At 37.1% G+C, this 27,015-nt stretch overlaps 2 protein-coding genes across 5 annotated transcripts; one reads left to right on the top strand and one right to left on the bottom strand.

The window, feature by feature from the left end:
- Nucleotides 1-1,089: 1,089 nt before the first annotated feature.
- On the bottom strand, nt 1,090-20,601 carry LOC116012485. 4 transcript variants are annotated; one of them, XM_031252029.1, is made up of 9 exons: nt 20,334-20,601; nt 16,665-17,503; nt 16,312-16,584; nt 15,440-15,957; nt 15,249-15,369; nt 14,855-15,024; nt 14,663-14,779; nt 14,448-14,585; nt 13,808-14,365 (listed from the first exon to the last, which is right to left on the bottom strand). In XM_031252029.1, the coding sequence occupies exons 2-4, from the start codon at nt 17,142-17,144 to the stop codon at nt 15,784-15,786; spliced, it is 927 nt and encodes a 308-aa protein (XP_031107889.1). In that variant the 5' UTR covers nt 17,145-17,503; nt 20,334-20,601; the 3' UTR covers nt 13,808-14,365; nt 14,448-14,585; nt 14,663-14,779; nt 14,855-15,024; nt 15,249-15,369; nt 15,440-15,783. The 4 variants fall into 4 exon arrangements, with proteins under 4 accessions (XP_031107891.1, XP_031107889.1, XP_031107888.1 ...); XM_031252028.1 differs by having other exon boundaries at nt 15,249-15,366; XM_031252030.1 differs by lacking the exon at nt 15,249-15,369.
- LOC116012888 (protein FAR-RED IMPAIRED RESPONSE 1-like) lies at nt 11,612-12,783 on the top strand. The gene is made up of 2 exons (XM_031252560.1): nt 11,612-12,167; nt 12,284-12,783. Exons 1-2 carry the CDS (start codon nt 11,612-11,614, stop codon nt 12,781-12,783), a joined length of 1,056 nt encoding a protein of 351 aa, XP_031108420.1.
- Nucleotides 20,602-27,015: the final 6,414 nt, after the last annotated feature.

Genomic DNA, 27,015 nt, shown 5'->3' with positions numbered 1-27,015 from the left:
ATAACTCTACGAAACCCTTTTGATTTCTCAATCCTTTGATGTGCTTCTTTGAATACTCTCCAATGTGCCAAATACATAGCCTATGGCTTGAATTCGGAAAGACTTGTGTGATTGCAGCATCCATGGCAGCACACAGATCAGTCATTATTGTTCGTGTGTTCCTACCATCCATCGACCGTAGAAATGTTTTGAACAACCATACAAACGGTTATATCCTCTCATTCAGTAAAAAACCACAATCAAACATGACGTTCATGCAGTTTCATGCAGTGGTGATTCATGCCTACAAATGAACCACAAATCATATCATACTATTGGTGCGGTATGTTGTATCGTGTACCATCAAATCACCAAACAACTGATAATCCGCCTTCATTTTTGCATCCCTCCAAAAAAAGCTACACAACCTTGCATCATCATCAACTTCGAAATCAAAAAAGAAATCAGACTCATTCAATTGTCTCTTCCTAAAAATCTCAATCAAAGTGTTAGAGTCAGTCTCATCTAAATGTTTTACCAAATCTAAAAACATAGTGTTGTAAGCATCCCTAGCAGTAAATCCAACAAACGGTGAACCTCTAGACTGATGTTTTAAAAACCGAATACTATCGGATAACGGAACTCCACTCCTCTTCATGTCTTTTAAGTATGCCAACTGATTCTCAGAAACATTCCTATGCGACCTAAGCATATAACTTGTGGATGACGGACACAACTCATGATTATGTTCCATTACATGTTTAGTAACAACTCACTTCCCATTTGAATCTACACCAAATTGACACATTGCATTACATCCAGTCTGAGTCTCTACCTTTGAATAACACTTATTAGCGGTCTCTGGTCTTACATTAAACCCAGCCTTAGAACAATGGAACTTTTTCATCTTCAAAGTCCGACTTCCAGAGACATAATACTGTTTCCCCTTCCTAACACTAAATCCCATTCGAAATGCATAATAATTGTACATATCAAATGCTTCTTCAACTAAACCAACAAAAAGCTCCACCAATTCTTGATTAACTGTGATTTATTAACATGAACCTTTAGTATTTCTATACTAAAATTGTAATACTCAGTAAAGAAATCTGTTGAGAATAGAGACATATTGATATGATACTATAGTGTTTTTCAAAAGACACTAATGTTGGTTGTAAATGTAACTAAGTATCGTGCTTCTAAAAAAATACAAATTCAAACTCAGTGAACATCCAACTAAACATAAAAACCTGAAATAGATGAATCTTCCGCAATATCTGTAGAAGTACCACCACCTCCAGTATAAGGATTACAGCCATCTGTACAAACAAAAAAAATCAAAGCAATAAAATATATATATATATATAAAATGACACTTTTTCCCCCTATGTTATGTGCATATAGCACTTTTCCCCCCTGTGTTATTAAAGTGGCACTTTTTCCCCCTGAAATGTTAAATTGTCATTGTTACCCTTAAAAATAATTATTTCATTTATTTTTCTTCTCTAACAAATTATTATTTATATGTATGGATGATCACGATTCGGTTCGAACCTAACCAAACACTGTAGCAATCATATCGAAATAGTATGGACGGTTCTGGTTACGATTCAGAACCGAAAAATTTAAAATTAAATAATTGTTGAACCGTGAACCGGAACCTAACCACAGTCATATATAGTGAAAATAATCAAACACTTATTTTGATAAATCGGTACGTTTCGGTTCCAATTTCAATTTTAAACCGCCAATCAAAACTTATGTATTTATTTACTACGTATTTATTTTAATAATTTTATTTATTATTTAAAAATAGTCTAAATTTAACAATTATTTTATTTTATTTTTTCAGTTCTGAATCGTAACCGTAATCGTCTATACTATTTAAGTTCAATTGCTATAGTGTTCGATTAGATTCGTATCGAACCGTGATCTTCCATACATATTAGTAACAATTGATTGGAGAATAAAAATAAATGAAATAGTTATTTTAAGGACAAAAATGTCAATTGAACATTACAAGGGAGAAAACTACCACTTTTAAAATAACTAAGGGGGGAAAACTGTCACTTTAATAACACAGGGGGGAAAAAGTGCTATAAGCATATAACATAGGGGGAAAACGTGCCATTTTCCCTATATATATATATATATATATATATATAGAAGTTGGCTCGTATGCGGTCTGTGGTTTAGGTGCGGTCGTGTGGCCTAATGTTTACCGTTGGATTCGCACAATCTAATGGTGATAGCACTTTCTTGATTTTGGAATGTTTAGTTCGTATTTAGTAAGTAGGGGGTGTTTTGGTAATTACATTTAATATTCACGCGCATGCATATAAGCCCGTTTATTTAGTTAATTATTACCGCGGATTGTAGGAGATCGTATCTGGGAGAAGATCGCGATTGGAGAAGATCGCAAATTCGGAGGCTATCACAGCTGGAGAAAATCGCGGTTGGAGCCTGGTATGTCATTGTTTTTCGGCGTGTTTATAATCGGCTTGTTTATTGCTATTAATTTTTACGAATTTTGAAATATGTTTGGTTTTTTTTTTTTATTTCTGTAGTTTCAATTCTTTGTTATTGCTGTGTGGTTTTGATTTTTTTTCGATGTGTTTATGTTGTAATGGTGGTTTCCGACAATGTAATATTATTTTTCGGTGGTCTTGGATGTTGGTGTGCAATAGTTTGGTTGTGTGTTTTGTAGGCTGTATGGTGTAATTCTTGTTGAATTGTGGTGTATAATTAGTTGTTGTTATGGTCTGGAGTTATCCGATATTATGTGGTGTATTGGTGCGTTTTGTTATATAATGTGGTGTTTTTATTCTGGTATGGATTTGAAATATTTTTGTTTTTTACATTTTGTTATTTTTGCATTGTTTTAATTCGTGAGTAGGTTTGAATATGGACTCTGCTAGTGGTGGTTGTGATGAAGGTTATTCCACAGACATTGGTGTAGAAAGCAGTGCATGTGATATGGAAATATCTCCTGGCATGACTAAGTATTGGCGTCCAAATTGTGCTGAAAGTTTGAAGCCTCACGTTAGGCAACAGTTTGTTTCCTTGGATAGTGCTTTTGGTTTTTATAAACAATATGCTGGCTCTGTGGGTTTTGATTGTAGGCAGAGCACAACTCGAAAGGGTAGGGATGGTGTTGTTTTTTTGAAGCAGGTTGTATGTAGTCGTGAGGGGTTCAAGCAGAGTTCGTCTAGTACTTCTTCTACCACACAAAGCACTGCTGTGAAGAGACGTAGGGTGACAAATAGGGTTGGGTGTAAGGCTAAAGTGGTGTTTAAGGTCATTCCTAATGGTTGCTATCGTGTGCATTTTTTTTAGGAACGCCATACCCATTCTATGTGTTCAATTATTGCTAAGCAATTTTTAAAGGTTAATCGTAATCTTGATGCTGGCCATCAACTTTTTGTTGCAAGTTGTGTTCGAGCAAACATTGGTCCTACTCGGTCGTATAGGTTGTTTAAGGAGATTGTTGGTGAGTATTCTAATGTTGGGGCTACAAGTGTGGACTATAAAAACTTAAAACGTGATTTGATGGCGTACATTTTAAATGGTGATGCTCAATTGTTCATAGATACATTGTTTAAAAGGCGTGGATTGTGTGAAGCATTTGGTTTTGAATACGATGTTGATGAGGGTGATCAGCTTTCAAGGGTTTTCTTGGTGGACGCAGTATCTAGGAAGAATTTTTCTTTGTTTGGTGATGTTGTTTCGTTTGATGCTACATACCGTACTAACAGGTTAGTAATCTTTTTTTGTGTTGTGCATTTTATATAGAGTAGTGGTGTATTATTCTATGATCTATGGTGCGTTCTGAGACGTGTTATTGTGCTAACTGTTTTTTTTTTTTTGTGTTTTTCTTTATGTAAGGTATAATTTGGTTTTTGTCCCATTTACTGGCATTGATAATCATAAGAGATGTATCACCTTTGGTGCTGGGTTGCTTACGAAGGAAGACATAGACTCATACGTTTAGCTTTTGGAGAACTTTAAGAAAATAATGGGATGATATCTGCTATTTTGTACAATTGTTCACCCTTATTCTAGTTGTTTTGAAGGTTATTTTCTGTATCCTAGTGAAATTGGGAATTGTTTGTTTGTTATATTGTCCAAAACAATTGAAGGAGTTCCCTTACAGAGTTCTGAACCCTAGCTGTTAGTTTATATTTCCCTAGCATAGTTTAGATCAGTTTCACATTAGATTATTTTATTTCATGCTTGGAATCGGATTGAAGTTGGATTTGTTCTTTATCAGTTAAGTTCTCTTATTCCTTTATTACTTTCTTGCAATGTTTATGGTTATTTGTTGCTTTGCCTTTTTTATTCCCATCATGCGGGAGTAATTCGTTTATGGGTTTGGATTAGGGGTTCATTGTTAATCTTGATGTTCGGTTTATGATTATTGCATAAAGGGATTGAATCTTTTGCCTAGGGTTTATGTTGATTTGGGGATTTCTTTCTACTTGTTATTGATTGATGGCCATAATTAATTGCTAGTCCGGGAGATGGATTCATTACAACGAAAGTTGGATGGAGACCTCGAGCCTTACCAATTTCAACCTAACTTTCCTACTATGAAAATAGAGGTAATTTTGGGGGCTTACAATGCTTAGGTGCTTAAGGTTATGATTGATGCATCACGATAGTGGGGCAATTGTAGCCTAATTCGGCTTATTGATTACGAAAGTAGCTGCGTTGAATTCTTATGTGCATTGCCCATAAATCCCTTGGTTAATTATTCTTTCCCTATTTCTGAGTTTGTTAGAACATCAAGGTTACAATCCCCCTGATCTGGCCCATACCTTTATCATATAGTTTTTATCTTAATCAATTGTTTACTTTTATTCCACATCATTCAGTCTTTGTTACTTGGATTCTATAAATTCATATACTCTAGTGCCTGGTAATTCACACAGTTACGTGCCATAACACCAATCCTCAGCGGAACGACATTACACCCTTTTTACACTCATCATTTGTGCTCATCACATTTTGGCGCCGTTGCCGGGGATTGGTTTATTTGGTTTTGATTGTGTGATTAATTTCTTACTAGCATTAGAGTTAGTGAATTTTAGAAGTTCAAGTTTTATTTTATTTTATTCTTTATTCGAAAAAAAAAATTTATTTGCACTGACCCATAACTAGTTCCTTCCAAGAGCGTTTGTGGTTGTGTTAGACAGCAGGTTACCCTCCTTTTATGCACACTAGATCAAAAGGGAGCACGAATCTTCGTTCCTATGATCTAAATCTTGAGAGGAAGTTAAGGAGGGAGAAGAAGGTGTTACGTGATTGGCTTCGAGAGTTCCAGAACATTGAAGTAAACATGGAGACCGGAGACAGTAGCAATACTGGGCAGCCAGCCCATACTGGTGCCAACACACAACAACACCCGAGGCAGAGAGAGGCAGTTGGGGACAACCCTAGAGTTCGTGTTGACCCACCAAATCCAAATGTTCAGAATCAGGCACAGAACTTCAGGCCCGATCCAAACCCGAATGTCTATGTTGGGGGAGGATTGGGAGCTCCTTTCATGCAGCAGCAGCCTGTGTACCAGCAGCCAGGCTATGGGGTTGGGATGCAAAATCTTCTCCATCAGATGAATCCCAACCTGTTTCAGCAGTTTGCCGAAGAGTTTGCACAGGCAGAACCGATGGCAGCCCATTTAGCTCCTGAGTTCACTGAAGAAGATTGCATTGTGTACCCAGGAATTGAAGAAAATAATTTTGAGTTGAAGACTCAACTCATTCAGATGGTCCAGAACAATCAGTTTGGAGGATCTCGAGTTGAGGACCCGAAAACCCACATAGTTCATTTTGATCGTATCTGCCAGACCATCAAGATGAATGGTGTTCCTAGTGAGGCCATCAAGTTGAGACTGTTTCCTCTTTCCCTGAGAGATCAAGCACAGCGTTGGTTGAATTCCTTTCCAACCAACCATTTCATTACATGGGAACAGCTCCACAAGGCTTTCATGCAAGAGTACTGTCCTCCTTCAAAGGCTGCCAAGTTAAAGAAGCAAATTCAGAATTTTCAGCAGTTTGGCAATGAAGATCTTCCTGACGCTTGGACGAGATTTAAAGAATTGAGGAGGCAGTGCCCGAAGAATTTGATGACCCCAGGTGATTTTATGTTCTCATTCTATGAGGGATTGTCTAACCGGTCAAAGATTATTCTAGATACCTCATCCTTTGGGGGTGTTTTCATTGATATGGGACCAGCAGCTGGAGAGCAGTTGATTGAGAAGATCACCTCTAACAATACTTACTAGTACACTGAGGGGATGATATACCCAAGAGAGAGAAAACAGCTGGGATGTTCGAAGTTGGAGAAAAGATGGCAATGCAGGCTCAGCTGGATACCATACAACACATGCTAAAGCAGTTAGTACAGGGTCCTACTCAGAGTGTCCAGGCAGTTGCTCATCCTCCACTGATTCTATAGAGTCCTTATGTTCCTAACCCCTATTCTGTGCCACAGGTACCTCTTGTAGACTGTTGTGCAACTTGTGGTGGAAATCATGTAGCTCAGACACGTCCTTTGTTAGACTTCGGTAACCAAGTCCCTCAGCCTAATGTGGAGCAAGTTGATCTCATTGGTTATTCTAGACCACAGGGCCAGGGGCAAGGTTATGGGACCTATCACCAGCAAGGAAGAGATCAGTTTGTTCCCTCTTGGAACAATCAAGGCAATCAAGTGAGGAACAATCCACCAAGTTTTCAAGGTAATCAAGGAAACAGAGGTGGCAACCAAGGAACTCAGTGGAGAAATAATCAGAATAATCAGAATCCAAATCAAGGGCAGTTCCAACAAGGGAATCAGAATTTTGGAAACACTCAGGGTCAAGGTTCCTCTAGACCATCTCAGGATGTTGATATGCAGCTTCTCATGAACACTATGATGGCTCAGTTTGGCAAGCTCCAAGTAGAGAATTTTCAGCTGTTTGGCAAGCTACAAGCAGAAATAGATGGTCTCAAGGCTCAGCAACAAGGAGGAGGTAATCAGTTTTCTAATCAACCTTCATCTTCGAATGGTAGACTGCCAGCAAGCACAGAAAATCCAAGGCACCAAGTGAATGCAGTCACCACTAGAAGTGGATTAGCTTTGAAGGACCCCCCTTTTCCTTCGAATGATCCAGTGCCTGAGAAAGCTGATAAGAAGGATGAGGGCATTCAGGTTGAGGATGTTCTTGATGATAGTGAGGAGGAGCCTGTGGTGCAGAGAGATAGTGTTAAGGGGAAAGCTCTTGAGCAGGATGAGAGTGCTCCAAGTAAGAAGCATGAAAGGAAGAACAAGAAGGTAGATGACTCGGTTATACCTTACAACCTGTTACCATATCCATAGAGGTTGTGGAAATCAAAGGAGTCTGATAGAGAGAGCAAGTTCCATAAGATGTTAGATAAGCTGGAGATCTCCATGCCTTTTGTTGAAGCAATCACTCAGATTCCATCGTACAAGAAGTTTCTGAAGAATATTTTAGGCAATAAGAAAAAGCCAGAGAGGAGTGCGGTGGTGGATCTGAGCGAAGGAGCCATGACCTGTGCAGTTCTTCAACAAAAACTACCTCCTAAGCTGAAAGATCCAAGTAGTTTTTCCATCCCTTGCATCATTGGTGGATTTGTTGTTGGGGGTGCTCTGTGTGATCTGGGTTCCAGTGTTAGTCTTATGCCATATTCTTTATGTAAGAGGCTCAACCTGGGAATACCAAAACCCACCTTCATGACCCTACAGATGGCGGATCGCTCCATAAAGCGTCCGGTGGGAGTTCTAGAGGATGTCCCGGTCATGATTGATCAGTACTTTATACCAGGAGATTTTGTTGTAATGGATATAGAGGAGGATGCCAAGGTTCCTATTATACTTGGTAGACCTTTTCTAACTACTGCTGGTGTACTTATTGATGTGAGAAGAGGAAAACTCGTGATGGAAGTGGCAGAGAACAAGATTGAATTTGACATATTCAAAATGGCGAAGCACCAGCCCTCGTATGTTGATGAGTGTTACTTGATAGAAGGGCTAGGTGAGTGCACTGCTGAAAGTAGAAAGATTGAGTTAGGGGATTTGCATGTTTCCCCTATTGATCCTAGACCCCCTAACGTGTCAAGTGTGCTGAAACAAAAGAAAAAGTTCTTTGGTCCTGGTGGTTTCTACAAAAAATGGATGAGGGAGCTGTCTAAGTCCAAAAGGCCACCGGATCGCATGGTCCACAATTCCACCTGATATCCATGAGGTTGAGTCGAGCTGATGACAGTAAACTTAGCGCTTCATGGGAGGCACCCCATGTTATCCTTTACTTTTTGCATTTTATTTTACTGCATTTTTCTTTTTATTTTAGTTCGGAGTAGATTAGGGATTTTTCTTTGTTTACAGGGTGTTCTCTAGGGTTGTTTTGGTGTGAGATTTGCTTTCTTTTACCTTTGAGAGAGTGGGGAATGGTTAGAATTGAAGAGGTTAGGCTTTGAAACAATTTAGAAGTGTTTTAGGGTATATTTTGGACTAACTTGCAGGTGAAACCGAACTTGGGCGCGAAAAGAACAAAAGTGCGCAAAGAGGAGCCTGGATCACGGCCAGGCTCACGGCCGTGATGTCGAGGAGTCGTTTTTCAGCGGAACAGAGCAAAGCAGGGCTCTGGGTCACGGGCCACATCCAGGCCGTGACCCAGTTCGTGACCCCGCCCAGGAAATTCCAGTACCGAGAGGCCAAACGAGGGCTCTGGGTCACGGGCCACATCCCGGCCGTGACCCAGGCTGTGATGAACTTCCCAAATTCCAGTGTCTAACGAGCATTTTGAGGCTTCTGAATCACGGCCCTCATCCCGGCCGTGACCCAAGCCGTGATGGCGATCAGTAAAAAAAAAATAAAATTATACAATTGTTTTCCGGCGTGTTTATAATCGGCTTGTTTATTGCTATTAATTTTTACGGATTTTGAAATATGTTTGGTTTTTTTTTTTTATTTCTGTAGTTTCAATTCTTTGTTATTGCTATGTGGTTTTGATTTTTTTTTCGATGTGTTTATGTTGTAATGGTGGTTTCCGGCAATGTGGTATTATTTTCCGTGGTCTTGGATGTTGGTATGTAATAGATTGGTTGTGTGTTTTGTAGGCGGTATGGTGTAATTCTTGTTGAATTGTGGTGTATAATTAGTTGTTGTTATGGTCTGGAGTTATCCGATATTATGTGGTGTATTGGTGCGTTTTGTTATATAATGTGGTGTTTTTATTCTGGTATGGATTTGTAATATTTTTGTTTTTTACATTTTGTTATTTTTGCATTGTTTTAATTGGTGAGTAGGTTTGAATATGGGCTCTGCTACTGGTGGTTGTGATGAAGGTTATTCCACAGACATTGGTGTAGAAGGCAGTGCATGTGATATGGAAATATCTCCTGGCATGACTAAGTATTGGCATCCAAATTGTGCTGAAAGTTTGAAGCCTCACGTTGGGCAACAGTTTGTTTCCTTGGATAGTGCTTTTGGTTTTTATAAACAATTTGCTAACTCTGTGGGTTTTGATTGTAGGCAGAACACAACTCGGAAGGGTAGGGATGGTGTTGTTGTTTTGAAGCAGGTTGTATGTAGTCGTGAGGGGTTCAAGCAGAGTTCGTCTAGTACTTCTTCTACCACACAAAGCACTGCTGTGAAGAGACGTAGGGTGACAAATAGGGTTGGGTGTAAGGCTAAAGTGGTGTTTAAGGTCATTCCTAATGGTTGCTATCGTGTGCATTTTTTTTAGGAACGCCATACCCATTCTATGTGTTCAATTATTGCTAAGCAATTTTTAAAGGTTAATCGTAATCTTGATGCTGGCCATCAACTTTTTGTTGCAAGTTGTGTTCGAGCAAACATTGGTCCTACTCGGTCGTATAGGTTGTTTAAGGAGATTGTTGGTGAGTATTCTAATGTTGGGCTACAAGTGTGGACTTTAAAAACTTCAAACGTGATTTGATGGCGTACATTTTAAATGGTGATGCTCAATTGTTCATAGATACATTGTTTAAAAGGCGTGGATTGTGTGAAGCATTTGGTTTTGAATACGATGTTGATGAGGGTGATCAGCTTTCAAGGGTTTTCTTGGTGGACGCAGTATCTAGGAAGAATTTTTCTTTGTTTGGTGATGTTGTTTCGTTTGATGCTACATACCGTACTAACAAGTTAGTAATCTTTTTTTGTGTTGTGCATTTTATATAGAGTAGTGGTGTATTATTCTATGATCTATGGTGCGTTCTGAGACGTGTTATTGTGCTAACTGTTTTTTTTTTGTTTTGTTTTTCCTTATGTAAGGTATAATTTGGTTTTTGTCCCATTTACTGGCATTGATAATCATAAGAGATGTATCACCTTTGGTGCTGGGTTGCTTACGAAGGAAGACATAGACTCATACGTTTAGCTTTTGGAGAACTTTAAGAAAATAATGGGCTGATATCTGCTATTTTGTACAATTGTTCACCCCTTATTCTAGTTGTTTTGAAGGTTATTTTCTGTATCCTAGTGAAATTGGGAATTGTTTGTGTGTTATATTGTCCAAATGCTGAATTATCTACAAGGAACAACAAGGGAAGAATATTGGAACATTTTGGACAAGTTCTGGAAGAAAAGGAAATTACAAGGAAGAATAAAAATTGGAAAAGAATTGGAAGTTGCCTAATGGGCCAAGGCCCATCTACCTCCTATATATTCTACCTATTCTCTACAATTGAAGGAGTTCCCTTACAGAGTTCTGAACCCTAGCTGTTAGTTTATATTTCCCTAGCATAGTTTAGATCAGTTTCACATTAGATTATTTTATTTCAAGCTTGGAATCGGATTGAAGTTGGATTTGTTCTTTATCAGTTAAGTTCTCTTATTCCTTTATTACTTTCTTGCAATGTTTATGGTTATTTATTGCTTTGCTTTGTTTACTCCCATCATGCGGGAGTAATTCGTTTATGGGTTTGGATTAGGGGTTCATTATTAATCTTGATGTTTGGTTTATGATTATTGCATAAAGGGATTGAATCTTTTGCCTAGGGTTTATGTTGATTTGGGGATTTCTTTCACTTGTTATTGATTGATGGCCACAATTAATTTCTAGTCTGGGAGAGAGATTTATTACAACGAAAGTTGGATGGAGACCTCGAGCCTTACCAATTTCAACCTAACTTTCCTACTATGAAAATAGAGGTAATTTTGGGGGCTTACAATGCTTAGGTGCTTAAGGTTATGATTGATGCATCACGATAGTGGGGCAATTGTAGCCTAATTCGGCTTATTGATTACGAAAGTAGCTGCGTTGAATTCTTATGTGCATTGCCCATAAATCCCTTGGTTAATTATTCTTTCCCTATTTCTGAGTTTGTTAGAACATCAAGGTTACAATCCCCCTGATCTGGCCCATACCTTTATCATATAGTTTTTATCTTAATCAATTGTTTACTTTTATTCCACATCATTCAGTCTTTGTTACTTGGATTCTATAAATTCATATACTCTAGTGCCTGGTAATTCACACAGTTACGTGCCATAACACCAATCCTCAGCGGAACGACATTACACCCTTTTTACAGATCATGATCCAGCTGTGAAGGTTGTTGTTGCTCAAGTGTTTGGTGCCTCAAAACATAGATTTTGTATGTGGTATATAATGTGTAAGGTGGGAGAGAAGGTTGGACCAGTTTTATCAAAAGATGAGGTATTTAGGAGGAAGTTGAATGGCATTGTTTGGGAAAATTCACTTGATCCCAATGCCTTTGAGTTGCGATGGAATCGTATTATCGAGGAATATGGGTTGGGTGATAATGGTTGGTTTCGTTACTTGTTTGAGTCCCGTACATTTTGGGCACCTCCATACTTTCATGATGATTTTATGGCTAGTTTAGTTAGGACCGCGTCTAGATCGGAGTCTCAAAATAGTTTTTTTGGCAGTTTCTCTAATGGACATTGTAGTTTGGTTGAGTTTCTAGTGCACTATAACACTGCTATTGGTGCACAGCGGCATGCCCAAGCAAAATTGAATGCTGATTATGAAGCTTGTTTTCCAGTTTTGAAGACACCATTGGCATTGGAGCGGCATGCCATGGCTGTTTACACAATTTCTATATTTTATTATGTTCAAGAAGAGATTTGTTCGGCTTGTTTTTCTTGTCAAGTGGTGTCTTTGACTGATATTGATGGTTGCGTGTCATATGTGATAAAAGATGGTGACTATAGGACATGGCGTGTGCAGTTAGCTTTAAATGATTATTGTGCAAGTTGTTCTTGCAAGATGTTTGAGCGTATGGGGTTCCTGTGTAAGCATATTTTTTTGTTTTTAAAGATCGTGGACTTGAGAGTATTCCTTCTAGGTATTTGCTGCATCGGTGGACAAAGGGTGCATGTTTGCACCCAATATTTCATATTGATAGTACACTTGTTGATCAATCTGCTAAAGTGGAGAATGTTAGGATGCTTACCAATCTTATGTGGTCTGATATTTATGCTTGTGTGGGGTTGGCTGATGGTAATATTGACCGTTTGTCACAGCTACGACGTGTTATTAATGAGCAAAGGCAAATATTTCTACAGGATGGGAGTGAGAATGGGAATGGGGTTGCTGTTGGTAGCAAGCAAAGTGTGATTAATTCGTTTTGTGGAGATGTGTCTATGGGTTCGACAGTGGATGTGCACGACCCTGTCCAAGCTAAGAACAAGGGTAGTGGTAAGCGCTTGAAGAGTGCAAGGGAAAGAGCTGCAAGCAAGTGTGCAATGCAATCAAGGAGATGCTACACTTGTGATGAATATGGCCATAATAGTAGGACATGCCCTTTAAATACTTGAAGTTGTGCATTTTAGTATATTGTATGTGGTGCGTGTTATTACATATTGTGGTGCGTTTAATTACATATTTTGGAACATTTAAAAATTTTACGAATAATGGTGTATATTATTACATATGCTGTTGTATTCTACGTTACTAAGAGTTTTTGGGCTTTTGTGGGGAATGGTGTGTTTTACGGTGCCAACTGGTGCATTTTAAACCGCAGAGTGGTGTGTTTTCCTTATATTGGTGATTTCCATGTGGTCAACTGTAGGAATGGTGTGTTCCCTCATTTCACTGGTGCAATTTATTATGAATAATGGTGTGTATTATTACATATGCTGGTGTATTCTACGTTACTAAGAGTCTTTGGGGTTTTATGGGGAATGGTGTGTTTTAGGGGGCCAACTGGTGCATTTTAAACCGCAGAGTGGCGTATTTTACTTATATTGGTGATTTCCATGTGATCAACTGTAGGAATGGTGTGTTCCCTCATTTCACTGGTGCAATTTATTAAGAATAATGGTGTGTATTATTACATATGCTGGTGTATTCTACGTTACTAAGAGATTTTGGGCTTTTGTGGGGAATGGTGTGTTTTAGGGCGCCAACTGGTGCATTTTAAATCGCAGAGTGGTGTGTTTTACTTATATTGGTGTTTTCCATGTGATCAACTGCAGGAATGGTGTGTTCCCGCATTTCAGTGGTGCAATTTATTACGAATAATGGTGTGTATTATTACATATGTTGGTGTATTCTACGTTACTAAGAGTTTTTGGGCTTTTGTGGGGAATGGTGTGTTTTTGGAAACCAACTGGTGCATTTTAAATCGCAGAGTGGTGTGTTTTACTTATATTGGTGCTTTCTATGTGATCAACTGCAGGAATGGTGTGTCCCGCATTTCACTGGTGCAATTTGTTACGAATAATGGTGTGTATTATTACATATGCTGGTGTATTCAATGTTACTAAGAGTTTTTGGGCTTTTGTGGGGAATGGTGTGTTTTAGGACGCCAACTGGTGCATTTTAAATCGCAGAGTGGTGTGTTTTTAACATATGCTTCCAAGCATGCATAACTGTTCATTAACCATGTGCCAAACAGTACTGTCAAATATACTAACAGCCAAAACCTACCCAAAAGCTTTAGTAGACATATCAACTAATAACTATAGTCAAACTGTTGTCACGCTTGTCCCCAATTGTCAACCAAAAACCATTGTCCAATCAATATTGTCAAAGTAGTCACCAACAGATTATGAGATAACAAACTTACCTTCAAAGTCAGCATTCCAACCCAAACTCTGCTGCTTGTTGTATGTTCCGTGCTTTGTGCTCATTCAGATCTGACATCACGAGTGCAGTCAAGTACTTCACTCTTAAAGCATTCAATTGGTCATTGTTTTCTTTCTGCAACCCACAGTTCCAATGCTCTGGTAATTGGCCTCTAAATGTTTCCATATGGCGCATGAGGAATACACCACAATCAATCTTGTTTCTGTTATCCCTCCAAGACATTTTCATCCTCTTCACTTTCAACTTTTGAATCTTCTTAGCTTTGTAACTCGATTTCAAACCACTCAAGAACATGAATAGGAATGCTTGCTGCATATAATAAAAGGCATAAATATTTTAGTGACTGAATAAAGTTTTTGTGTATCAAAAAAGTAAGAGGTCAATGTGTTACCAATTTCTTAGGCACATCTCCATATTTGTCTTCGGTTTTGGAAACCGAAGATGAGTTGTCTATTGCATCAAATCTCTCACAGAGTGGGTCAAAATGAATCAGGTAGTAGTGTTGAGATGTTATTATTGGAAACAGAAACTATTGCAAAAAAAAAAAAACACGTGTTAAAATATGCAACAAATAGTAGATTGTACCAAGCAATTCCTAACACTTACATGTTGAATGTTATGCCATCTGGTCTCCACTGCAAAGGTCTTGTCCACGAGGTAGCTGTCATTGAATTTCTTATACCTCTCATCCTCATCTCCTAGGGGATTCACAACTGTGTAGAGCTGTAATTTAAATGTTTTTATTGTTAGAACTTGTAGTTTTTTAAGGATGTAATTAGTTTTATAATTTTAACTTACAGTTGTCCAAGTTGAAGCAAACAGCATTGCTGAAAGTCGGTCACTCATTATGGTTCAGAATAGCTGCCCAAGCATCAATGATACTAGTGGGGATCTCGGTGTTCGGCTTCAGTAAAAGCATATCAGACCAGTGGATAACCCTTGATTCAAATCTGAATAATTCTTGGGCCCTGGAAACAGATATGCACAAGCTTATAAAATGCACCAGTTTTCATGTTAGAACACACTGCTTAACACACCAAATTCAACTACTCTCGCAAAAACTCACCACCATGTGTATTAAAACACACTATTCCATGTATAAAATGCACCACTAACCCAATTTCAACACTACACACACCATGACACCCAAACACACTTAGTCAATTCTAATATGCATCAAGTAAAGACTTACGGAACAGGGTGAGGATTTTCCAACACCCACTTCCTTATTGCATCCTTAGTTGCATTGATTGGTGCGTTTACATCTATTATTGAGATGCACTTCCTTGTTGCATTTGATCTGGTGTGACCTGCTGTGTTCAATTATTAGTTTTTTTTTTCATTTTCTTTTCTGTTTGGAATAATTATAGAAACTTGCGTTACCTCATCAGCTTGCGCCGTAGTGTCAGCTTCTCTTGCCTGAGCTCCTTCACCTTCATTAGCTCTGTCTTCACTTCTTTCTCTTCCTTCAGCTGTCTCATCTCCAATAGCTTCATCATCAGCTACTTGATTTTCCTCTCCTTCCTTGCTCTGTTCACATTCATTGTAATCTCTTGCCACAGCACTGACATCATCCCAACGTTGAGTTTGCTCCTCCTGTGTCAATCCAAGGCTAAATGAAGGGACGTCAATCAGATAAGTCCTTTTTTGCACTGCACGCACGATCTCATCAACTGCATTGAGGAATTCTGGGTTACCCCAAAATGCGTCTTCTTGTTGTGAGAAAGTTAGATGTTGGTTTCTTGAGTTTTGAAACCTAGCAGTTGCCGTGCAGATTCAAACATCTTCTTAAACCTGTCATCTTCCAAGATTGCAGTTGGTGCGTTCTCAACTAGCCTTGCTACTTTTAACAGCCCTGTTGCAATTGTCCTTGTGTGGCTGGTTATTTCATTAATAAAACCCTGTATATACACCAATAAGTGATTAGTAATGCAGCATCAACGAATAGATGTTTGTCAGATGATGTAGGAAAACACATCCATTAAAACACACCAACAAGTATGAAGGTATGCACTAACATACTCAAATATAACTACTTACACAAAATGCACCATCATACCCATTAAAACACACCATTAAACCTACTAAAATACACGAGTTCACAAATTAATTTACACCAGTAAGTAACCATACACCAATGCAGGTACTATTGTAAAATGCACCAATATTAGTAATATAATACACCATTTTACCTAATTATTACACCAACAAATATCAGCAATTCACCATTAGTGTGTTTGTAGATAGGTGTTTACCTGTAATCCTTCTGGCAAGGGGGTGTCCTTTTCTTGTGGCTGTGGGTGTTGTGGTGGCTGTGGGACATCAGATACTGGAATTGATGGATTTCCCTCCTCAGGTGTTGTATTTTCAAGCCTCAAGGCAGTATCAACATGCCCATATCCAAATCCTCCTAACTTTATCTCATCACGCTCTCTTTTAGACAGCAACTTGAATGTCCAATTTTTTATGGCTGGGAAGACTCTTGGCACTATGCGTCTGAAAAGCACCACACGGTCCACATAGAATACCTGCATATTATGTGTGAGAGTATTATTAGTTGGATTGCTTTGATGGTTAAAGGTTTCGGAGGTAATGGGAGCAGCTTTACCATGAGGAAGAGAATTGGTCCTCCATACAGCTTGGCCGCGCTTTTCATCCACACCTGCTTGCTATTGATCAATGCATTGATGACCATCTGACTCCAATTCAAATTTGGTATGTTGCCCACATCCAGGAGGTGGTCAATATAGTTTTGGTTCACATACCCATTGACCATTGGATCTATTAATGCGCTCATCACCAGCAGGGCAAAATTGCACTTAAACCATGGATCAACAACATCAACTTCTACCATTTTCCTTCTCAATGCTCTTGGTGTGATATATGCAGTTGTTTTTTCAAAGAACCACCTCCATTCTTTCAATATTTCTGGGATTGCCTTCGCTGTTCTCTTTGTTATTTCAATATTTCCCTTTGGCAGCCCAAGAACTGCAGTAACATCATCAACAGTTATATGGATAGTGTGTCCGTTTTGGAGCTGTAATGTGCAGCTTCTTGGATCGAAGTTTTCAACTAACCATAGCCCCATCTGGCACGACAAATTGGTGATTTGTAGGTCTAGAAGATTGCCTAGCCCAATGTCTTTTACAGCTTGGCGCTGTGCAGGGCTTAGTTGCTTTACAACATTGGTTAGTATTTTTGGAAGTGCCCTTATTTTTAGTCCATCATCATCTGCCCTCGTGGTGTTATCCTCAGCATCCGTTTGCTCTGGGTTGTCAACCTCATCTGCTTGGGCAGGTTGTTCTTCTTCAATCTGCTCTTGCTGGGGCTGCTGTGCCTGTTCAGTGGGTTGCTCCTCTAGTTGCTCTTGGCCTAGCTCTGCAGTGGATGTTCGGGGCTCTTTGCTTGTTGATGTGTTTCCTTCATCTATTGCCTTTCGCTTGCTACCTGCATAAGCTTTTTTAATTCAAATATAGGTGTACCGACATGAACTCTGATATACACTTATCTCTATTTGCATTCTAACAGTAGAAACACATAATACTCACAAACAATGCACCAAAACTTATTATAATATACACCTCTTAACCAGCATACAGCAATAACACATAGTACCATAAAATGCACTAGCATTAGTAACAGAATACACCATTTAACTAACTAAATTGCACCAGTACTCAGATTAAAATGCACCATTTACCCACCACACATGAAATGGAACTACTCTTGTAAAATCATCAACATCTATAATAAATCACACTATTATACGTACCAAGATGCACCACTGGACACATTAAAACACACCATTCCCCCCTCCCATACCCAACAAAGTTAATAACATGGAAAGCACTAATATAAGTAAAACACAGCAATCTACGACTTAAAATGCACTAGTCGACAGCCTAAAACACACCATTTCACCCAATGCCTAAAAGCACATAGTCACGCAGAATGACCTAATCAAATATGTACAAATACACACCAGTCTACGATTAAAAAGCACTACTGCAATGCTGGAATACACCATTCCATCCCTCGCCACAACTGTAACACCCCGGTTTTCAACTCTTACATTTATTACAAAATCCGTAATAAACACTGCGGAAGCTTATACATCATATCAACAGAAAACCGGGTGCTACCGCCACACTTAGAGTGAATTCTATCACCTCTTTGATAAAACTTCCACTCTCAGTGCACAGGCTAAAAGAAATTTCACTCAACATCAACACCCCAAACATCAAAATGTAATATTTTAGGTATATATTAATATCAAAAGATATCTACAAGAGTTTGCCCGACGGGCTGTCATTACAAACTCCGGGTCCTCCACAACCTAACAGACTAGAGTCAGCCAAAACTAAGGTTACCAAAAGATATTTACTGGGCTGACTGGGGTTGCTGGAGTATAGTCAGGGGATGCTGGAGTATAGCCTGGAGAGTAGCCTTGAGAATAGGGTGGAGAATACGGGTCTCTGCCCGACGTGTCATGCAGAATCTGACCAACAAAAGTAGGTCCCGGGCAAACATGATCAGGAGTATTTGCCGGGCTACAGGATCCCTCACTGGATGACATCTGAAATGACGTACACGGTGAAGTGTAGTTAGCACGACGGCTAAGTAAGGTAATCCGATGTCACTCAAAAGTAGACAAAGGTTTGAAAACATAATCATTTGGAAAATAGTATATCGTTCAGTGAATCAAAATCCACTCGTCTCGTAAGACAAAATCATTTCTTTCTCAAAGACGTTACAGAGTAACTCTTTACTCATTTTTAAAACTTCCTTAGTTTCATATAGTAAGAGTGAGGCCTACAACCTCGGGCCATGGCACTCCAGCCCTCCCGTAGGTTCCTCCCTTATCCCAACCCCGGGCCGTGGCACTCAAGCCTTCCCGTGGGCACCTCTCCTTATCCCAACATGACGACATAACGGCGAATAGACTTCGCTCTAACAATATAATATAACGACCACTGGGCAAGGGCACTTAAAGCCACCCGTGGGTCAATCAAGGTCCTCCTCAACTTACTTTAGAAACTACGGTTTTGAAAACGTTATCCTTCCTTCAGTTTTCTTACAACAAATCATCTCATTTGGACATATTTCACAAATGAGTCCAATACTTGAAATCGGCTACTTCATTAGCATCTGAAGGATTTTCAAACATCATTTTCTCAAACAATAAGGTTTTGACAACCTTTATACCAAAATAACATATGTCTTTCAACGTAAGTTTTCATAAACATTTTTGGATACACTTCATATGTCCATCTCACACTTTAAAACAACCAGCATCCTCAACTATCGTCCTCAACAACTTCCACCATGATCAACACCATTAGATCATAACTTGAGGATATCGTACATCCAAACATATATAAATTCTAATAGGTAAGGTCATTGCCTAACCATAACCCAAAAATCATGAGATTATCATTTAATCTCCATCATTAATCCACGTCCTTAGCATCACCTAATCACCATTAACTCACTAACTACCTCACAATTATCATTAACACATCCATAATCATACTAAGCATAATTCAGAAAATTTCAGCTTGGCGCAGTCCGAAAGATTGAGCCGGTAAAAATAGTTCCCGAACTCTTTTTCACTTGAAATTTTTATGGTAGAATCCCAACTTATAGTACTTGATGTCCATAAAAATTTTTGGTCATTTTGGTCCGCGAATAAACACAGAAAATTCCATCTTTGCCCTTGGCAGTGTGCTGTCCGGAATTTTGTCTCTCTCTGGACCAGTTTTGGGAAAAATTCCGAAAACCATACTTATACTACTCCGATCATTATGAAATTTTATATGCGGGTTCTACACTTATAGAACTACATGTCTAAAAAAAATAGGATCAAAATACCTTACCAATTTTTCCCAATAAATCTCGGAAGTTACTGCCAGAATCTACCCTGATTTCCTTTCACTATTCTCACAAGTATAAGCTCATATGAACATAAATATAACATATACATGCATATCCAAGCTATGAACATGTATAAAAAATATTTCCAACGCTCAAAAACACCATATTTCAACCAAAAATCAATTATCCAAATTCAAGTGACTAATTCCAACTTAAGGGAATTCCTTAACTCAACCGGGTTCCAAATTTTGTAGGAGATCCTTGTAGATGATTTTCCCCCAATTCACCTTAAAACCCTAGAATTCCATCAACCACATAACACATGATTTTAAGAAATCTTAACTTAGATTCATGTTCTAGGATGAAAAATAAAGCTATCTACCGAATAAAATTGGAATTTTACCGAATATCTTGGAGGTTTGTGTGGAGATCTTGGCTATGGAAGTTGGAGCTTTGAAGAAGATGATGACAATTTCACTCTCTCTCTCTCTTTGAGTATTTCGGCCACACTAGGGGGAAAGAAGAAGGAAAATTGGGTTTTTATGGTCTTGGTCAATGGTTGACTAGTCCACTCCTTTTAGGATAAGATCTCACCTAATTTGGAATAAAATAATCCAAAATATCTTAACTTAGACTGCTTGGGATTAAATCAGATGAATTCTTGGTAGAAACTAATTCAATTCAAATAATTCTCGAACCCAAAAATTTATTCCAGTCTAAAACTCAAAATTGGGCTAGGTTCGGTTCACCGCGAAATTTCGCGAGGTACGATCGCAAATAAATTTTGGCTACTATGGGCTAATCTAATTAAATAGGAAATTCCAGAATAATAGTATGGTGTCTAAAAATCTATTTCCTAGGAAAAACGGGTCCGAATAGTAGTTCCTAAAATTCTTACGGTTCGTGACCGGTACGTAGGATCGCAGCTTAATAACAACTATACTCACTTATAAAAATTCTTTTGAAGTATCGGGAGATCATAACTCATGTATGTCAATACCTTAGGATAAAATAATAATGTTAGGAAAATACGGGGTATTACAACAACGATCCGCCAAATACATACACTATTGCGAATTACACTAATAAAATCTCTAATACGAACCAGATTAATGTTGATAATGCACAAACAACACATTACATGGTGCCCTAGTCTTAAATGCACTAAATATTTGCGATTTTTTGCCCTATTTTTGAAATAAAATGATGTGTTTAAACTGTGAGAGTATACCTTTGCATTTCGTCATTCTCGTTTCTCTGAAGTCGTCTTGTACGTTTTGTACGTTGGGTGTGAGAACAATCGGTGTTTGTGATGGAGTTCTACATCCTCCGGGTGTCTAGTGTCTGTGCTCCGTGCTCTGTGCTCTGCGACTGGAGAAGTTTCGTTGTCGTCGTCGTAAGATTTTCTTCGTTGGAGAGTTTTCTCGGGGGGAATGGAGAAGTTTTGCTTTGGGATTGTGAATGGCGACGTGAGTGAGTTTACACCAGTTTGAAATTTTCTGAATTCACAAATTTACCCTTCATTCACGGCGCGCTTTTTAGATTGGAGCAGCAATGTGGACCGATGGATTATCTAATCTAACGGTGTATATTTGGCCACACATCCGCATGTAATCACACAGCCGCATGTGATCTCTCCTATATATATATATATATATATATATATATATATATATATATATATATATATATATATATATATATATATATATATATATTGTCAACAGACACTATAGCGAAACTAAAATGAAACTACAGAGTTGACAAAACAAAACTACAACATTATTAAATTGAAACTAATGTCAAACATTATCAACTAAGAGTCAAGTGCTCTCCAACTAATATTACAGTGTCCCATAACTGACACTACTTCGACATCAAATTGAAACTAACTATCGTGGTCTTGAAACAAATAGAGAATTTGAATAACACACAAATACGATTAAAACCTGAAATATTATCGTGATCAGCCACAAAACTTGAAAAAGGAACATCAGATGCAAACTGTGAGTTCGATACAACACCAACCGGAATATTATCTTCCACTGCAACACAAACATTACAATCTATAAACACAATAATAATCATGGAATAACAATGTCAAACAAATATAAACCCTATAAATTTTAAAGTACACAATCAATTAACTAAAAGAGGATACAAACCAGGGATTAATAAGTTGTGATCATCAACAACCAACAAATTCAAATCAATCGCATCAATCAAATTGCTTCTACCTAGTGTTTCGTCCATAATTCGTAACAATGAAAATTGAGATGCGCGAACTGTGATGGTTAATGGCGTCGTTTGACTTGCGCCATTAACTTATATTAAAACTACGTCGTTTTGTCACTTGGACTACAATGCTTGGTGGACCACAGTCCATAGTAAAATTTGCAATTTATTGACTGACACATTTGTATGTACGGTCGGTAGGGCAATTATTTGTTCTTTTTTTTTTCTATCATTTTTCTCATAATTAAATGATTGTTGTCGTAAGGCTTATCCAGTTGTTATACAGTGGACCATAATCCACACATTGCTATGTGGACCATGATTATCGAATGAAACTGTAGTAGAATTAAAACGATACTTTATTGTTACTATAATGAAACTGTAGTAGAATTAAAACAATACTTTATTGTTACTATAATGAAACTGATGTGTGAAAAACGAAACTAAAAAATAGAGCACATTATTATCAAATGAAACTGCAGTATGATTAAAATAATACTTTAATATATATATATATATATATATATATATATATATATATATATATATATATATATATAATAATAATAATAATAATAATAGAAGTGCCTAGCAAAAGTTTTCCTCCCAAAACTGGAGGGCATTTCAGTAACAACATAATGGATATTATTTATTTATTTATTATTTTATTAATTATATTAATTATCCATATTTATTAATAATGTAATGCTATTATCCATATTTTTTAATCATTTAATGCCATTATCTATATTTATTAATAATATTAATTGCTGATTGGTGATATATAATTTGTGATATATCTAATATGGTAATTGATGGATATGGTACTACAGCCCATAAAGATAAAAGACCCAACATGTATGGCGGCCCAGTTCGTATGCAAAGCCCAATCAGAACTACAAGGAAAATTATGCTGTGGACCCAGGTCCACCTTGCAAGGTGGACCTGGGTCCAAAACTACGTCGTTTTTGTCTCTTTTTTTTTTTTTAATTAGTAAACATATTGCTGAATATAGAGTTGTCCAAAAATGTGTGAATGTAGAGGTTTCAAAGTGTGAATGTAGATTTATGATTGTGTGAATGTAGAGTTTCCCAAAAATGTGTGAATGTGGAGGTTTCAAATTGTGAATAAGGAGTATAGAAATCGTGAATGTAGAATTATGCATGTGTGAATCTGTAATAGAGTTAAGAAGTTTTAGCAACTTGTAGCCCTGTAATGTGTGTATGTGGAGTTCTCAAGTTGTGAATATGGAGTATAGGACTTGTGAATATAGAGTTTTGAATGTGTGAATGCATAAAAGTGGTAATATAGTTACTAAACATATAATCCTGTAATTTGTGAACGTGGAGTTTACAAAGTGTGAATGTAGAGTATAGTGTATGTGAATGTAGAGTATAGTGCATGTGAATGTAGACCCAGGTCCACCTTGCAAGGTGGACCTGGGTCCACGGCATAACAACCCGAACTACAACTCAGTACAAGCCCTACAATTATATAAAGGGCCTAATCCCTTCATTAGCTTCAGGCCATTCTTCCTGGCCTTAGAGAAGGTTTCTAAACACCTTCAATCACTTTCTTTCTTCTCTCAGGGCTTCCTAGTTCAAAATAGTCTTGTAACAAGCCCCAACTTTGTAATAGCTACATAGAAGAAATAGTGAAGTTCGGCCTGGCCCAGCCCAAAAAGGCTCGTGGTTTTTACCTTTTCGGATTCCACGTAAAAATTCTTGAGTTTCTGGTTATGTTAGCCTGCCGGTGATTAAGCCCAAAAGTCACAAAACTAACATTGGCGCCATCCGTGGGGACACGACGAAAAGCCGTGTTCTTTGTCAGAAGCAAAAAATATTTGAGCTTATGCTAAGATTCGAACCCCTTCCTTCTTCATTCAAACCTTATGCACACTGCCATCAAACCATCATCACATTTTTGTCGGTTCTCTTTCCTGTTAACACTACCACGGTTGCATCGGGAGAAAGACAATCACCAAGATTGATGGTAGAATTTCTCGATGCATCGAGGGAATTATTGACGCGTATTAAAAATAGAGCTCAAGAAATAATGTATATTATCAAATGAAACTATAGTAGAATTTAGGGGTGGGCGTTTCAGTATTCGGTTCGGTTTTTTTGATTTCGATTTCGGTTTCGATTTTTTGGTTTAAAAAAAATTAAACCATTCGGTTTAACATTAGAATTCGGTTTGATTTGAAACGGTTCAGTTTCGGTTCGGATTTAATTCGATCCGATTTACGACCCCTCCAAATTTCAACATTTCCTAGGCGACAAAGTCGTAATAACTATGCATAAAACATCACATAACCCAAATCCAAAATCTAATATCTAAATATTAAATACCAACATAACAAATTAACAATTCAAACAAATTAAAATAAAAAAATAAAACTAGAACATTCCAGTAAACTGGAATGGGAATGCATTTGAAAATTCAATCCAGTTACTTTATTGAATTTTCAAATTCATTCCAGTTTGGAAAATATATATAATTTATTATATATATATATAATATATATATATATATATATATATATATATATAATTAATTAATTAAAAATCGTTCGGTTTTTCGGTTCGGTTCAATTCGAGTTACCCGAACTATTTTGCCCAGCCCTAGTAGAACTAAAATGATACTTTAGTATTGCTATAATGAAATTAGTACGGTAGAAAAATGAAACAAAAAAACATATATAACAATATTATCAAATGAAACTAAAGTATAATTGAAATGATATATACTTTATGGTCCACAATAAATTTGCCAAGGCTCATCCAACAATTATTGCGTGAACTGCTGTGTGCATCATGGTCCAAAAACAACATTGTTTCGGGTAAATTTTTTTTTTCACGTGACCCGCTGCAAAATACATTTTTATAACTTATAATATACAATATTCTAAAACATAATATACATTATTCTAACTCATAAAATAAATTATTTTACCCCAGAAATTCCATTATTTTAACACATAAAGTAAATTATTATAATTCATAAAATTCATGACGTCGTTTTGGACCATGGTCCACACAACTGTATGTACCACGGTCCACATAGCTGTGTGGACCATGAATATAAGGTACATTTTTATTATACTAAAAGTACATTATTTTTGTATTGAAGGTACATTATTTGATAGTATATACAAAATAATATATTTTCAGTACTTAAACAATATACTCTAAAATAATGTACTTTATATATAAAAAATAATGTACTTTTAATATATTAAAAATATACGCTTTGTGAACCTGGTCAATGCAATAATGATCGCACAATAATTTGCCAGGCTCATCTAAATGGACATAAATTTTGATGATTTTACAAAATTATGGGCTTTCTCCAATAAAAGGCCCGAATTTCATTTGCTTTGCGCCGTACAATTTTTAGGAAACTTTTAGATTTGATTATAGGCTTAAAGTTAAAGGCCCACTATATCTTTTTTGAAAAATTATATTATGGAGCATGATTTATATTGAAAGATAGAAACATGTAAACTTATAAAATTTGATAACAATAAAATTCTTACTTGTACAATAGATAAGATGTGACTTATTAATCATATCACAACAAAAAAAAAAAAAAGAAAAAGAAAAAGAAAGAAGAGATTAAAAATGTCAATTTAGCTATATGATGTTGAAACGTCACATATAAATGTGCAATAATTAAACCATCAATTTAGACTTTATTTAGTTGATATTGAATTGAAAACATCTTTCAATTTGATATTAGAGTAATTCCGTGCAAAAGGTCATATGTTCATAAAAAAGTAATCAAACACATGATTTGTACACTTGATGGTAGAAACCATCAACACCCGAGATTCCAAAATTTGGATTAAGTTGGAAGAGACTCGTATTATTTAATCTATACTCTATAGGTTATATGACTTTGACTCATTTTGTTGAATCTAAGGGTTTCAATTAATTTCCAAAAAAAAACAATCAATATGAATTATTTTATCTTTCATTATTTTAAATCTAAACAAGTAATATCAATTTGTAATAACTCATTACTACAACCATGGTGTAGAAAAAAACAAAAACAAATACTGGTCAAGGTAGACAGTAGGCACTGCCTCTTCTAATTCTCAGAAAAATACAAAATTTGAGAATTATTTTGCAAGTTTAATCACTTTCTGTGGTAGGGTAGGATGTTTAACTTTTCTTCCCTTTTCCAAAGCCCAACAGAGAAGAACCCCACCCCCTCCCACGCTACACCCCACCCTGCCTACAGACATAGCTAAAGTTGACCCCCTTTGGCATGCAAACAACAGTGGCAGTGGGTTAAGCAATACTGCTGAGACAGTTAATGCTGCCCTCACCAGGACACTAAACTCAAGAATCCTATTTAATATGTGTCTCTCTGCATGCATGTGTATATTACTATTTCCTCCTTTCTTTTGTAGATATATGCTCATATCATTCCATAATTATAGCTATGCAGATAGAGCCAGCTGCTAGGTAGGGTTGGGGGTGGGGTGGGGTAGGGTGGGGTGAGGGAGGGGACAAATTATTTCAATAATCTTGATGAAGTGGAATTATGGTATAAAGTTTATTTCATTTTGTTTCTTTTATTATAGTGACATTTTCTAATATTAATTTATTTTTAATTTTAATGCAAAATGTATAAAATATCTTCAAATGCGGTAAAGTTTTCACTTTTCACAAATCAAATTTTTACGACTTGAACGTGAAAATGTTAATATAGTCCAAAAATCACGAGTAAAATATCTTCAAATGCAGTATGGTAAAGTTTTCACAAATCAAATTTTGACGACTTGAACATAAAAATGTTAATCCAGAAATCACAAGTAAAATATGTTTTTTTCTCTTATTATA

Source organism: Ipomoea triloba, chromosome 3 (assembly GCF_003576645.1).
Source record: "Ipomoea triloba cultivar NCNSP0323 chromosome 3, ASM357664v1".
Classification (NCBI taxonomy): Eukaryota; Viridiplantae; Streptophyta; class Magnoliopsida; order Solanales; family Convolvulaceae; genus Ipomoea; species Ipomoea triloba.
Note: the sequence above shows the minus strand (reverse complement) of the source record. Positions and strands in the feature narration are given on the sequence as shown.

What these genes read in the sequence shown, in the direction of transcription:
- LOC116012485 (XM_031252029.1), bottom strand. Translation starts at nt 17,144, where the DNA reads ATGGGGCTATGGTTAGTTGAAAACTTCGATCCAAGAAGCTGCACATTA. An exon ending in GACCAATTCTCTTCCTCATG is followed by an intron (nt 16,585 to 16,664) that starts GTAAAGCTGCTC and finishes CATAATATGCAG; the next exon opens with GTATTCTATGTGGACCGTGT. An exon ending in CCTTGCCAGAAGGATTACAG is followed by an intron (nt 15,958 to 16,311) that starts GTAAACACCTAT and finishes GTGTATATACAG; the next exon opens with GGTTTTATTAATGAAATAAC.
- LOC116012888 (XM_031252560.1), top strand. Translation starts at nt 11,612, where the DNA reads ATGTGTAAGGTGGGAGAGAAGGTTGGACCAGTTTTATCAAAAGATGAG. An exon ending in GTCATATGTGATAAAAGATG is followed by an intron (nt 12,168 to 12,283) that starts GTGACTATAGGA and finishes TTGTTTTTAAAG; the next exon opens with ATCGTGGACTTGAGAGTATT.